The 15608-nt window shown below is 37.4% G+C and overlaps 1 protein-coding gene across 1 annotated transcript; it reads left to right on the top strand.

Moving 5' to 3' along the window:
* Positions 1 to 8553: 8553 nt before the first annotated feature.
* On the top strand, positions 8554 to 11235 carry LOC104237114 (zinc finger protein BALDIBIS-like). Its single transcript, XM_009791199.2, has 3 exons — positions 8554 to 9024; positions 9111 to 9510; positions 9692 to 11235. Exons 1-3 carry the CDS (start codon positions 8931 to 8933, stop codon positions 10731 to 10733), a joined length of 1536 nt encoding a protein of 511 aa, XP_009789501.1. The 5' UTR covers positions 8554 to 8930; the 3' UTR covers positions 10734 to 11235.
* The last annotated feature ends 4373 nt before the right edge of the window (positions 11236 to 15608 follow it).

Below are 15608 nucleotides of genomic sequence, written 5' to 3'. Positions count from 1 at the left end.
GAAAAGGTGCCATATGGACAAGTGAATGTGGTCTTCTCCTGATCTTCCGGAGCAATCAAGATTTGGTTGTACCCAGAATACCCATCCAAGAAATAGTAGAATGCACGCCCAGCAAGTTGGTCTAACATCTGATCAAGAAAAGGCAAGGGAAAGTGATATTTGCGGGTCAAATTATTCAACTTGCGGTAATCCATGCATACCTTCCAACCGGTGATGCTTCTGGTAGGAATCAACTCATTTTGTGAATTTGCAACGACGGTCATGCCACCCTTCTTCGGTACACACTACACCGTTGAAGTCCAAGAGCTATCAGAGATGGGGTACACAACCCCGGTATCCAACCACTTGATCACCTCCTTTTTCACAACTTCTTGCATTGCCTCGTTCAACTTCCTTTGATGCTCAAAGGAGGGTTTTGCATCATCTTCCAGAATAATTTTGTGCATACAAAATGCGGGGCTTATCCCCTGAATATCAGCTAAAGTCCATCCAATTGCCTTTTTCCGCTTCTGAAGCACCGCCAATGTGGCATCAACCTGCATGTTAGTAAGATAAGAGGAAAGAATAACTGGCAAAGTAGAATTTGAGCCTAAGAACTCATACCTAAGGTATGGAGGCAGTGGTATCAACTTCTACACTGGAGGCCCCTCAATTGAAGGTTTTGTTGGTGGAGTCTTCCTATTTTCAAGATCCAAAGATAATTTCCTAGGCTCATAAGAGAAAGAGCCCATTCCATGTAAAACGTTCACACACTCCATTCGGCCCTCATTATCATTGACATCAAGATTCAACAATACGGCCTCCAATGGGTCCTCCATATTAATCATTCCACTGGTGTCATCAACTATCACTACTGTGACGAGGTCCACAAAAGAGCACACCTCGGTACTATTGGGCTACTTCATTGATTTGCAAACATGAAAGACCGTTTTTTCATCACCCACCCGGAAGGTGAGTTCCCCTGCTTCCACATCAACTAAGGCCTTCCCCGTAGCAAGGAAAGGTCTTCCCAAAATGATAGGAACTTCATAATCCACCTCACAATCCAAGATCACAAAGTCAGTTGGCAAGATAAATTTGTCCACCCAGACAAGAACATCATCAATAATACCCAATGGTCTCTTCATCGTTCTATCCACCATTTGTAATCTCATGGAAATCGGCCTAGGTTTCCCAATACCCAAAGTTTTGAAAACCGAGTAGGGCATCAAATTGATACTAGCCCCTAAGTCACATAGAGCCTTGGCAAAATCCGCACTCCCAATTGTGCAAGGAATGGTGAAAGCACCGGGATCTTCAAGCTTCAGGGCCATTGAATGCACTATTGCACTAACTTGGTGAGTCATTTTTATAGTTTCACAATCTATAGACCGCTTCTTTGTCACCAAGCCCTTCATGAATTTAGCATAGCCCGACATTTGTTCAAGAGCCTCCACCAAAGGCACATTAATGGATAATCTCTTCATCATGTCAATGAACTTTTTAAACTGATTCTCATTTTTCTGCTTTGCGAGCCTTTGAGGATAAGGTGGAGGTGGCCTTGGCAAAGGAGCCTTGGCTTTAGGCACAACCGACTCCGGCATGTCTATTATGTGTTCCCTAGATGGGTTCGCATCATTTTAAGTTTCCACCTTGATATCTTGAATATCAATCCTCACTTCTTCATTCACATTGTCATCAATCACATTTTCAACCACCAAAAGAACTTCATCTTCTTGCAACTCAACATCATCACTCAAAATTTGCTTTTGTTTGGAGGCATTCACATCACCGCCTCATCCAATCCTTGTAGTTACCGCCATAACATGATTGTTCCCACCCTTCGGGTTTACTACCATATCACTTAGTAGGGTACCCTTAGGGCGAGTGTTCAAGGACTGTGAGATTTGGCCCAACTGAACCTCCAAATACCGAATCGAGGTATTGTGGGAAGACAACTGAGCATCGGAATCCGCACTCTTTTTCATCATATGTTCGAACATCATTTCAATTCTCCCCATATCATTGCTAGAAGGACTGGGACCTTGAGATGGAAAGGGGGGTAGATTGTTCGATTGTTGGTACATTGGGGGCCTTTGAAAGCCTTGCCCCTGATTTCCTTGGTTTCCATTATTCCATCCACCTTGATTGTTGTTGACACCCCAATTGTTATTACCATTCCAATTTTCTTGATTGTTTTGATTGTTCTTCTGATTGCCCCAGCTGGAGTTTTGGTTGTTGTTCCCCCAATTACCATTTCCTTATTTTTGTTGATTGCCCCAATTTCCATGGGGTCTCCATTGTTGTTGGTTGGAAGAATTGCTCCTTTGGCCTTGATAATTATTCACGTATTGCACCTCTTCGCTTTGTCCATCAAAACCATCATCTTGAAATCCACCACAATTATTATCAAATTGCTCCGAATTCCCTTGGTTCTGTTGACCTCTTTGTCTTCTTCTGTTGACAAGCATGTTAACACCCTCCATGGCATTCACTTGGCGAGGATTTTGAACTTGTTACAATAGTGCCTTTTCTAGTTAGTTCATCATAGTTGTCAACTCGGCTATAGCCTGCCCATGATCATGTAATTCCTTGTGCAAATGAGTAATCGTGGGGTAACCCTGGGGAACATTGGCTCTACTTTGCCATGCAGAAGAGTGTCAGCCATCTCGTTAAGAATGTCACAAGCCTCATCATAAGACAGCTTCATAAAGTTGTCCCCAGTAAGTTGGTTCACTATGCATTGGTTTGTTGTATTAATGCCCCGATAGAAGGTTTGTTCGATTATCGCCTCAGTCATATCATTGTTGGGTCATTACTTCACCATTGTTCTATAACGCTCCCAAATCTCATGCAAAGGTTCTGTGGGCTCTTGGTTGAACGCCAAGATATCATCTCTCAATGCAACCATATACCCCTATAAGAAATATTTCTCAATGAACTTATCCGCCAACTCATCCCAAGTAGTGATGGAATGGTTGGGAAGTCACTCAAGCCAATCAAGTGCTTTCCCTTTAAGTGAAAATGGGAAGAGTCTCAACGGAGAGCATCCTCGGACAGGTTAGTTTGCTTGCTCCCCCAACATGTATCCACGAACCCCTTGAGATGTTTGTAAGCATTTTAATTTGTAGCACTCGTGAAATACCCACACTGCTCTAGCAAAGGCAGTATCACATTGGTTATTTGAAACCTGCCCGCCCGGATTCGGGGTGGCACAATAGCACTTGCATAGACCTGGTTCGGAAGCACTCTAGGAGCCACTCTTGGAGGTGGCGGGGGAGAGTCTGGAATATTATCCTTGTCCTGGTGTCCTCTCCTTTGTCCGTGAGGCACAATAGGGACCTCATCTTCAACATTATCATCTACTTTCTCCCCCGGCGGAAGATCTCCAAGAGGTGCATTGTTTAAGTTCGCTGCTATTTTGTACCTGAAGTTGTGACACAAACAAATTAGTAACAAAGAAGGAAAGAAGAACAATACACAAATCTATCTAGATAGATAGCAAAAACCGTTAACTCCCCGGCAACGGCGCCAAAAAGGTGATCGAAGCCAACCTTGCACTACTATTAAGTAGCGAGAGAGGTCGAAGCAGCTTTTACCCGATTAAGGTCCGGATCAATTTCCATAGGGAGCTAGAAGTTAGAGTCGGGTGTCTATCTAAAGTGGAGTTGTGTATTTGCTCTTAGTTGCACTTTTAAACATTTTGTATTTTGATTTACTTATAATTTTATAAATCTACAATGCTCAATTAAATTAAAATAAGCTAAGGTTAATCTATTGCAAGTTGTTCAAATGGGTAAAAGGCACTAGGGTAGTGACTTTTGCCTAGGTGGTCAATTGACGGGTACTTGACTCTAAGACATGATTGTCACATTTGGGGAGTATGATATAACCATTGCACGATTTTACTCACTCTACACCTCTCGGTAATTCGAGTGATTTTGCCCAGATTGACTTTCTCAGGACCAATTAGGTATGCAAATTTGCACAAGCAATCAATGTTCAAGTCGGGTATTACTATCTCTAGATTTAACCCTTTAATTGGGGCTATCAATCTCTTGAGTACACCCTAATTCCTTGTTGGATCAATTTCAGAGACTTAGACTCTCTTTCTCAAGAAGAGCCAAAGTAAACTAAACATAAACTAGTGTTTGCAACCACTAATTCAGCAATTAAACATGAAATTAGTCCAAATATCAAACACCCACAGACAATCAAGCATCAAAACACAAGACCCATTAATTACCCACACTAGGGTTGAGCCACAACCCTAGCTTATGGGTCTAGATACTCATAATTGGAGAAAAAAACAAAGAAATAGATGAAGAAAAACTTATATTAATTAATTGCTAAATTAAACTTGAAGATTCAATATTGAAATGAAGCTAAAATTAGTCAAAATAGCTAAAAATATCGAAGTCACGAACGCAGCCTTTAGTACAAACAATCTGATGACCTAAAAAATGGGAAAAGAAGCTATTTATACTAAGTTGAAAAATATGTACAAAAGTACCCCTGCGAGGTTAGTGCGGATCACATAAAATCACGTGCGGCCGCACTACGACTCTGAACTTGAATAAACGACTCTCTGAAGTCGGGCAATGCAGACCGCACAGAATCGATTATGGCCGTGATGGCTTCTAGTGCGGTCCGCATGAAATGGAGCGCGGACCACATTGGGCTTCAAACTTGGAACTGGCTACTCTCTGAACCTTGGCTCTGCGGACCGCACTAAATCGAGTGCAGCCGCATTGATCCCAGTGCGGACTGCACAAAACCTCGTGCGGCCGCATTACCTTTTTGCCTGAATAGTAGCCTCTCTGAACCTCACTTGTGCGGGCCGCACAGAATGGTGTGCGGCCGCACTAGCCCGGTTTTGCCTGAGCTTTGTCTTGTCTTGATACCTATGCAAGTTTCACTCGTTTTTTGAGCTAATCTTTGACACCTTGTCACCTTGTTGATTAAACCTGCAATCAAGCACAACTTGTGAGCCTTTGGGACTATTTTGTACACATTTCTAATCAAAACTTAAGAATGAGGAGTATAAAATTTATCAAAATCCCTAGTTATCAAGTTCTGGGAAATATGAATATATGAAGGCTAGTATGAAGATTTGAAAATGAAGATGAAGATTTGAAGGCCAAACTTAAAGGTTCAAGGATGAAGTATAAAGATTTGAAGATGGATAGTTAAAGATATGAAGAACAATGTATGAAGATTTGAAGGGGTTAAGAGCAAATCAAAAGTTCGGGGGTCAACTAAGGAGTTCTGGAATAGAAAAGTAAAAAAGTGAAAAAAATAGGACCGAAGCTTTTATAGAGAAGAGGTAATTAAAGCTTGACATTTCGCATTCGAGGACGGTCAACCAACGACTGACACGTGTCCGAAGTCAAAACGATGCGACTGATGGGATGTTTCACTGACCCATCGACCCAGTTATCGTGTACGAAAGATGGAACTCGGTCAATGAATCGCTGTGATAAATCTGCTTTCTGAAAAGTGAGGGGACTATCTGTGTACGGGTAATATCGGGGGCAATGTTATCCTCGATTCCTCAATAAGGAAACGAGAGGGAAGCACGGTCAACTACAAGTAAGACTGAAGGATCCCTCGTGTCAGAACGCGGGAAGGATGAACGATACATCTGGGACCGGGAACGTCAGAACAACGGATCCAGACTAAGTAAAGTTTCGAGACCACGGGAAAAGGAGAAACGGTTGGGCAGGACAAGTGGGGAGTCGCAATATTCGCCCTCAACCGGATATTACGGCGTAAATCCCATATGGTAACACCTGTAGATCAGACATTTATGAGAAAAAGAAGATTTTACCTTATTTAGACTTGTATTAGGATAGAAATTCCCTACTATATAAAGGGAAGAATTTTTTTATTTTAACACACTGTTGACATGCATATCAAAGCAACAAAAGTTTATTTTTGTCTTCTAGCTATTATTCAAAGTATTCTCCAGCTATTCTCTTCTTTAATTGCAACTGAGCCCATATCGAGGGTCCGATCGAGGCCGTGTTTCAGTGTTCAACTTAAGAACAGGCTTGAATGTCATATTACGAATGGTTTGATCGTTCATTCTCTCTTTAATTTAATTACTTGTTGTTCTTAGATTATTCATATTGATTTAAATCACATATCCTTTAAACTACGTACAAATATTATTGTTACTCATTTTTAAGGGTAAACAAATATAAACAACAAATGCAAGTACGTTCCTCTAACGCCATCGAAGCTTATAAGAGTGCCCTAACCTTTGCCATGCTCCTAAAACTACTATTTTGGCTGGGCCGGTTGCCAATACATTAAAGCAAACAACGGAATAATAGAGTACTTATATAGAACAACAATAGTGGAGCAAGAAATAGTGAGAATATGCAAAGGGAAACGTCCATAGTCGATTAGCATTTGGCAGTTAGCAGGGGACCCCAACCGAAAGAGGGAGAGTTTCTGCCTTTCTGGTGAAGTGACCGAGTCAGAAGACAGATATTCTACCTCATTTATTTATCTCTCTTTTGATTTCAATGGGAACTCTTTATTATTAGCATAACAATTCTATTTGTTGGAGAAAGGGTGTTTCTGTACGTACAACCCTGGGAGGAATTGAAGGGGGCGACAAATTTCTAGAAATACGTGTGGTGCTGCAGTTAGATATTCTAGTGGCAGATATTATTTTCATGTATTTACACCAAATCATATTAATTTTTGGTTAAATGATAAATTAAAGTGAATATATATATTAATAATTTAGTGAAAATTAAATTTGTAAAGACATATATTATATATTTATTAGATTGATGTGCGAGTGAGTATTTATCCCCGATTAGCTACACGACATTGCAAGAGACACCAGCCACCTCCTGTCCTCCTATTTGTCTGTATACTACCGTTTCCATGTACAGAAGAACAATTTCAATTACTTTGTAAATTCAAACACAAGTTACTCGTCCCGTTCTAATTTATATGACATAATTTAACTGGATGTTTTTTTCAAATATGTGACTTAAATATAATATAATATTTATGTGACTATAAAAAATTATCATATGTCATTATAGGTAAATTAAGATAAATTATTCATAAATTCAGAAAACTATTTTTCTTTGGACGAATTAAATAGAAAATACAATCATATAAACTGACACGGAGGGAACAACTATTGTTGTACAATGACAATTAGCTACTGCTGAATGCCACATTACTTTATAATCAGAATCAAAATTAACTCGAGTATACTACTGTTGTACAATATACTCATATTTACATTTACACATTAGGAAGATCAAGGCTTAAACTATGAATTCTCAAAATTTATCACTAATATCTCTTGCATATAGTTCCTTAAAAAAAAAAAAAAGTAATAATGTCAAGAATCTCAATGCGGCTACTTTACTTGGGATTTATAAAATCACACATGTATGCATCCAGCAATATTACAGTACCATAGAAATAACACTTTCTCTGTTTTATCTTATTTACATGATTAAACTTTATCACCATGGCCTTCACAAATAAAAGTAGTTAACTAAATAAACTTATTAGTCGATTTGGATTGTAGTATATAGTTCAATATTGGGCCCAGGGTGCACCCACCTAATTCTCCCACTCAAATGCAATAATCAATAAAATATCCTCCAGCTAGGACTTCACGGGACGACATCGTACCAAGGGGAGCAGCTCAGATGCTCTCTATCTCTTTCTCTTTTATTTTTGGATTTTTATATCGCTTTTTCTCTTTCTCAGTAACCAAGGGTCCAAAACCCAATAATGCCATAATCATTTTTACCTTATGAATGGCTGTAAAGGCAACCCACTTTTTCTCCCTTAAACTCAATCAATCCTTTTTGGAGATCTATGATTTCATTCTCTTCTCTTTTTTTATTTATTTACGTTGTTATATACTAATAATACGACAACTTTCAGCGTCACTATTAAAAGCCATCAAAAGGAGCATAACTCAAAAGCGGAATCTTTGAATTTAAATTGAAAATACAAACAAACAAATGCATGTACAACACGGTAGCTGTAATTCTCATAGTACTGTTATTCCCTTTCCTCACCCCAGTGTAAGTTTGAATCTATCTTATTTGTAGTGATCGAGTAAAAAATTTTATGCTACTCCATATACTATCGTATTTTAATAGCAAATAGCACCAACTTACTTTCCAGCTTACTAATGTTATTATGTAATTTTTATGAAACATTACTTGTAGTTATCTCTAAATTTAGTACAAACAGATGCATGTTAAACTGTACCTAGAAACAAAGGCTAGCTTTTCACACTTAGGTTATACCCTTTACTCACCCTAATGTAAATATAAATTTACATAAACTAATAATTTAAAGAATTTTTACATTAGTGATGTAATTCATGTCTATTTCTATAGTTTTGAATTATTTCAGGCGACTTAATAGTATAAAAAAAAACCTTTTACATTGTCAATACGTATATAGAAGTTAAACTAAATTTTTTTTAACAGAATTTTGTATGTTGATGGGGGGTGGGGGGAGGGGAAAGTGGTCCACTTGAGTCTATGTCTAACCGACTATAGAGAGAAAAGCCGTGTGAGATAAGGAATAAAATAGAAGGAGAGAAAGAGAAAGAGAGAGAAGCTAAGCTGCCATAATATTGTATGGTAGTTTTGTAGTTAAAGATTCAAACACAAAGTGAATAGTAGAGAACCTCTGTAACAACAAAAGAAGAAGAAGAAGAAGAAATTAGTAGTCTTTCTGTGAATGGAAGGAATCATGCAGTTGTAACCATTGTTTTGTCTGGTTTTACCTTTTGTTTACCTCACACTGTAGTATAATCTTGGGATTTAGCTGTTTTCAGCAAATCTTTGGTTTTTTCTGAAGCTGAGCTGTTCTTTTGGTTCTTTCTTAGTTAAAATCCTCCTTCTCCTTCTTCTCCACTATCTTCACTCCAAACTTCAGCTGCAGAAATGATGTCTGATGATGGACTTTCTTTCATTCAAGATCCAAACCCTAATTCAAATCCTTCTGCCAAGAGAAAAAGAAACCTCCCTGGAAAACCAGGTAATTCATTTAGCAAGCTTTATTTCAAGACTTACCTTTTCTTGCTTTCCTCATAATTGGTTTTCTTTTAATTTTATGTTGAACAGATCCAGACGCAGAAGTGATAGCGCTATCACCTAAGTCACTGATGGCGACGAATCGATTCATATGTGAAATCTGCAATAAGGGTTTTCAAAGGGACCAGAATTTGCAGCTCCACAGAAGAGGTCACAACTTACCATGGAAGCTCAAGCAAAGAAACAAAAATGAAGTGATCAAAAAGAAAGTTTACATTTGTCCAGAAAAGACATGCATCCACCATGATCCATCAAGAGCTCTAGGGGATTTAACAGGTATTAAAAAACACTATTCAAGAAAACATGGTGAGAAGAAATGGAAGTGTGAGAAATGTTCAAAGAAATATGCAGTTCAATCTGATTGGAAAGCTCATACTAAGATTTGTGGTACAAGAGAATATAAATGTGACTGTGGAACTCTCTTCTCCAGGTAACTAATTAATCAAACATCTTTATCATTTCTAGTTGAAATTTATTGCATCAAGTACAATAGAGAATATGAATGTCCTATGATTACTCACTTGTGGAAGTAAATGAAGTAAATCTATGTCCTGAATTTTAATGCAACTAATAAACCAAGATTGTTTTTTGGTTTCTTGAAAATTGAACAGAAAGGACAGCTTTATAACACACAGAGCCTTCTGTGATGCTTTAGCAGAAGAAAGTGCAAGATTTACATCAGTTCCAAGTACAGCAACTCTTAACTTCAGAAATGAATTGCTCAGTGGGGGAATGATTAGTGGAAATCCCCAATTTGGTAATTCTTTATTTAGGCCTGAATTTATGGGACTTGGATTGGACCCTGCAATTAATCATCAGCTCAATAATGTTGATGGACAAAAACCAAGGATGCCACTTTGGTTGGAAAATAATATTAATCCAAATTCAGGTAATAACGCCAATGATTTTTTAGTAGCATCATCAAGCTCTACTAGCAACTTGCCTCATCAATTGGTCCAAATGGCGCCCCCTCATAATAATCAACAGTGGTTCGTTAATGGTGGCGGTGGTCGTGATGATTCTGGTTTTGGGTCTTCCTCGTCCCTTCCTTCGCGAGTTTTAAGGGAGGAAGAAGATAACAAAAGAAATTTGTGTGAGACAATAAGTTCAATGTACTACAACAGTCATCAGCAAGAAACAACAACACCACCATCTCATATGTCGGCAACTGCACTTTTGCAAAAAGCAGCCCAAATGGGATCAACGAGGAGCAATTCGGCCCTCTTTGGCAGTGGATTTGGGCTGATGGGGTCATCTTTTTCAAAAAGCAATGGACAATTTGCAGCTGATCAGAATTTGAATGGATTAATGATGAATTCACCTCCATCAGCTGTTTCAACTTTGACGACTACCAATAATAATCAAGCTGGAAATAGGCTGTTGTTAGGCGGGGATCTTATGAACTCGAGTTCATTAGAGGGTAATTCAAGTGCAAAGAATTCAGATCCTTTCTTGATGCTGAATAACAAAGGAAAGCAAATAAATCTGAGTGGAAATGAAGCTATTGAAGGAAGCTTAACAAGAGATTTTCTTGGTGTAGGAGGGAATGAAAACAGGCCCTTTTTGTCCAAAACTGAGCTGGCCAAGTTTGGGAATACTTCTAGTTCAGCCATGGGATTAAGCCAGTACAACGGAAGTCATTTAGACGAATAAAGGTGGGTTATTTTTTTCCACTCGACTTATGTATATATATGCAAAAAAGTTAAAAGGTATACTCTAAGCTTGTTCACTCTGAACTCACTTGCTCAAAATTCTGGAGTCATATACTAGAAAAAAGGTCCAAACTTGTGGGGGAGCTAGCTCTTAGTTCAAGAATTTTCACTATAATGGAATGATACAAGGTTAAGAATCTAAAGGCCAAATTAAGCTTCAATCTTCAAGAGAGAGAAAGAGGAAGGAAGGTGCAGCAATATTGAGAGATCTTGTGAATTGTCAGAGAAATGGGGTCCACTGAATGTTGGAAGAGAGTTGATAAAGCGACTTGACAATCACAAGTCAGGCTTTTCCTCCGTTGTGTTACTTACTGTTCGTAGAAAGATTACTGTCTTTTTACATTTATTTTCCTTTTGAGTGTTCAATTGATTTCTGCAAAAACTGCGACTCTCCGTTGGCTGCCACATTTTGAATCTTTTGGAATAATTTCGTTGGTATTTTAGTTTTGGATTTAAGTATTTAACTCATATACTCACAGTGCAAAAAAAATAAATAATTATACTATCATTGGGTTTTAATATGTTATTGCAGGTTATCTTTCTTATTCTTCAGATGGATTTAAGTTATATATATTAATAGTGTAAATTTTTTTTACACCATTAGTGAATCTTAACTTGTGATAGTAGATTAGTTACTCATTTTATCAGAACCTTGATTAATGTTTATGAAGAGATTTATGTGTAATTACCTAATAAGTAACATGATTTTGTATAAACATTTTATCTAATTGTTTTTCCTATCATGTTGACATGTCTTGACCTTCATTGAACCAAATTTTTAAGAATACGATGAAAAGGGTTACCAATAGTTTGGCGGCCGTCATAATTTGGTCTCATTACTTGACTCTCTCACAAGTATCACAAGATTCTGTTCTTTGACATGTCTTTTCTCCTCGACTCTACCTATTTGATTTCTCCACAGGATTAGCATCAATGTTCCGTTCTACTTAGCTAGATGTACCAAATATTTAGTGGGGTTTCTTGAATTCATGTTTAAATAAGTTTTGTAGTAAAATTATGATCAGTATATTTTTTGCGATTTATATATGATCAAAGTGAATTTTGTATTATTATAATATCGATGGGCATTGCCTCTTTTCTTTGTCAGGATTTCTTCAGTTTGCCAGATTTTGTTTATGTATAACCATTGCGTTCTTTTACTTATTGACAATCTAATATTTCGGAGCATTTGAATCCTTAATAACAAGTAGTTGTGTGTATTTATCGTGTGCACATTTTGGAAACTACATATTACCAACCTGGAGGTGATTGTATATGTTCCCATAAGCCTTGTCTTGGCTAGAATAAACATTCAGAGCTCATGAGGCATGCTAATTCGAAAGACAGAAATGTTTATTTTGTGTACTATATTCCTAATAATATTATGTTTTATGAACTGACAATTGACAAAGAACACAATCAAATTAAGTTTCACCTCTTACAATAGGTAAATTTTTATAGCAAATCTGATATAATACTTGGAAAATATAGTGATAATATCATAGTATAATTATTGAAATTGTATTGATAGAGTAAAGTATTTTTATACTGAGATATATAATTTAGATTCATAATTACAGAAATTACTAATTTCCTTTGCACTGTCAAATTTAATACATTGCTGCACCTTTTCTCGACTGAGGTACTGCATATATTTTGCTTTGAACTATCATGATTTTAAGTGCTATATTTTACATGCTCTTCAAAAATATTGTTGTACTCGTATGAGATTTTTCAAAAATACATAATTTTTGGAGAATCTGACATGCAATATTTTTAGAGAATGCGAGCAACATAGATCGATTTAAGTCTGAGGAAGGCCAAGGTTAGTCATGTGATAACGGTAAAAATTTAGTCACCTAGGTAAATCAGGTCTCTGAGATCTGATCTCTCATAGAGCTAGAATATATACCTTTTTGAACTTGCTAACTAGTTTGTCTTTTGTTTTGGCAGTAAGCGGAAAGATATATCAAAATCATTCCAGCTCTTTCTCTAGCTCAGTTGATCAGCTTAATGAGCCAAAAGACAGATTTTGAATCTCTAGTTTAATTATCACCAATATACCACTTTTTTTAACTCCTAAATCACGTTTATAGTGTCATCATCATGGCACATTAATGAATCATTTTTCTTAACAATTCAGGAAGCATCTATTTCCGCCTTTTAATTACTATAAATTAAAACTGCCAGAGCTCGCATCCGTAAAAGTTATACTGTTTGAGAAAATATACTCCCTGATGAAAAAAAGAAAAGAAAAGAAGATATTACTCCCATTATCCCAAAAATAATGATAATCGTTTCTATTTAGAGAGTCAAATAGCCTATCTTTTATTACGTTTTTCGAATACATGCAAGAATATGTAATTTATCGATATTATTTTTTTTTAAATTAACACCAAAAATCAGCTAAAACTTATACTGAGAACAGTAACAGCCATCATTATTTAAGAAGGGAGCTAGTAGCATTGTTTGAACTTTGTCTCACTTGGTGGACGAAGTTAATTTCTTTTTCCTTGGGATAATCAAATTGTTAAGCGCGATTTTTGTTCTCTGCACTGCTTTGTTCAGGTAATTAAGGAGAACGTATGTGCATGGAGTTGGAATCATGCATGGAGATATATAGTTAAGTTGGAAAGAGAATCGATGGAGAAGAATGAAAGAGTAGACCATAAAGGTCGTAACCCCTACTTAGTACGTACAAGTATGACAATTGTTTATCCAACTGCTTCAAGGTTCGAGCTAATTGGTTTGTATAAGGTAGTCAAAGCTGCCTGTATTTGTATTAGGTAGCATCGATACTCACTTTCATTCTCCTAGATTAGGGGAACAATGTTCTTCTTGTTTTTAATTTCTTTTTCCCTCTTTGACTCCTTACTTTCTTTCACTATTTTGGACAAAATTTTCTTTTTCTCTTTTTTTTTCTGTGTGTGTGTGTGGGGGGGGGGGGGGGTAGATAGGCATTGGGTGGGAGACGACAATCGGAGGGAATAAGACTACTCCACTTTTTTCCTGAATACAAGAGGGAAAAAGGCTATATTGTTCAATGGGATTACATATATTCATAAGTTGACAATCGGAGATGTATTAACGACCTCAGAAATTTAAATGTAGTAAGAGGTTTGCTCGCATTTCATTGTCAAATAGGTTTGCTCAATAACTTTTCTAATTTTACTTTCTATAATTTGTTTCCTGCCTTTCTGATTGGGCCGGGAGAAATAACTAACTGAATTTCCTTAAAAGCCCAATGAAATTTGAAGTGGGTTAGGTGTTATATCTACGTTTATTTTAATAATGTAAAATAACACATCTTTTATATGCAGAAAGCCAGAAACACTTCTAAAGCAATGGAAAGGAAGTCTCGAAGATTAGAGACGAAAAAGGAAAGAGTAGCGGAAATCCGAAAGAAAAATCAATCAAGGATTTGGCAGTAGATTAATGGAGGATAATATAGGAAGGACCTAAATTAAATGAAGCCAAGATTACGAAACTATGCACTGAAGATTCCTCCATCAAAGGAAGACAATTAAAAACCGGGGTCAAAGGATCTGATTTGATTTATCAAATAACGGAAATATCTGCTTAGCAAAGGAAAAGTCCAATCAAGACCACAAGTCAAGGCAAATCAACAGAAGCAATCTTATTCTTGGAAAGAATCATTCTACGATTCCTTTCAAGGATCAACTCCCTTGGATTTACAATCTCTCAAGATTCACGTCAATCAAGAGACAAGAAGACCTCACGTAGTATATATGTACCTTGGTACTAGTCTTGAAGAGTGTTTACCGTGAAAATGATAATAACAATTAAATTTGTTGATGGGACTCTAAAAATACGTGATCTATTTTTATGCTAGTTTATTAAGAAGTTGATGCAGAGTATATGAGAATCAGAGATGAAATAAAGTTAGGGAGAGGACTATAACCAAACCGTTGGGTCAGCTATTCATGGCCTCGAGCCGGTCGATTTGGGGCCTCGAAGTCGATTCCAGAGCTCGGACTCGAGCTATCGTGGGTGATCGAGGTAGGGCTAACAGTTATGAAATAATCAACGAAGGCTCTTTATGGCCAATTATAAGCAATAAATGATGAACGAATATGAAGACAGTAAATGAAAGCAATAATATCAAGAGAGCGTATGAGAGAGCAAAGAGAATGTTTTTCTATATTTCTTATGGAGCGGATGGAGCAACAGACGAGCCCTTACAAAATGTCAAAGATTCCCTTTATATAAGAGGGAAACTCCAACATAGTACAAAAGCATTAATTACAAAAGTGGGGGGATGTGACAACTAGATGGCACCTAGCTATGCCAATATTAGATGCATGCCTAGGGAGCTCTCCATTCCTATCATGATCGCGGAAAACATTGTCGTTAGGCCGGGCATCAACGAACCTCGAGAGAGGGAGATCGACCACAGCCTCGCATCCTTGAGGTCTCGAGGTGATCCCCCGAAATGCCTTAATGACGAGAAATTGGACCCTCCAATTTTGCCTTATACAAATAGTCTCCGCGTTTCTTAGAACGAAGTGATATGAAACGATTTTGAGCCTCCGTTCCGAGGACATCATTGCCGTGACGTCAACCTATCAGAGCATTAAATTTCATGTCCCAAAAAATATGCAAGGGTCGCCGTCAAATGCGACTATCGAGAGATTCACGAACCGCTATTGGCTCGTCCCTTCCGCTACCTATGTTGTTCCTATAAATACATAAACCTTTTGATAATCCTTATTTTCCAAACATCTTCAAATTCGCGGATCCAGACCCATCTTCTTTTACATTCTCCCTTTTCACTTTCTTAGAGAAAATTTTACCG

The sequence above is a fragment of the Nicotiana sylvestris genome, chromosome 6 (genome assembly GCF_000393655.2).
Source record: "Nicotiana sylvestris chromosome 6, ASM39365v2, whole genome shotgun sequence".
NCBI lineage: Eukaryota > Viridiplantae > Streptophyta > Magnoliopsida > Solanales > Solanaceae > Nicotiana > Nicotiana sylvestris.
Note: the sequence above shows the minus strand (reverse complement) of the source record. Positions and strands in the feature narration are given on the sequence as shown.

Excerpts from the sequence above, each read along its gene's own strand:
- LOC104237114 (XM_009791199.2), top strand. The coding sequence starts at position 8,931 with ATGATGTCTGATGATGGACTTTCTTTCATTCAAGATCCAAACCCTAAT. Across the intron at positions 9,025-9,110 it reads AAACCTCCCTGGAAAACCAG|ATCCAGACGCAGAAGTGATA; the intron begins GTAATTCATTTA and ends TATGTTGAACAG. Across the intron at positions 9,511-9,691 it reads TGTGGAACTCTCTTCTCCAG|AAAGGACAGCTTTATAACAC; the intron begins GTAACTAATTAA and ends AAAATTGAACAG.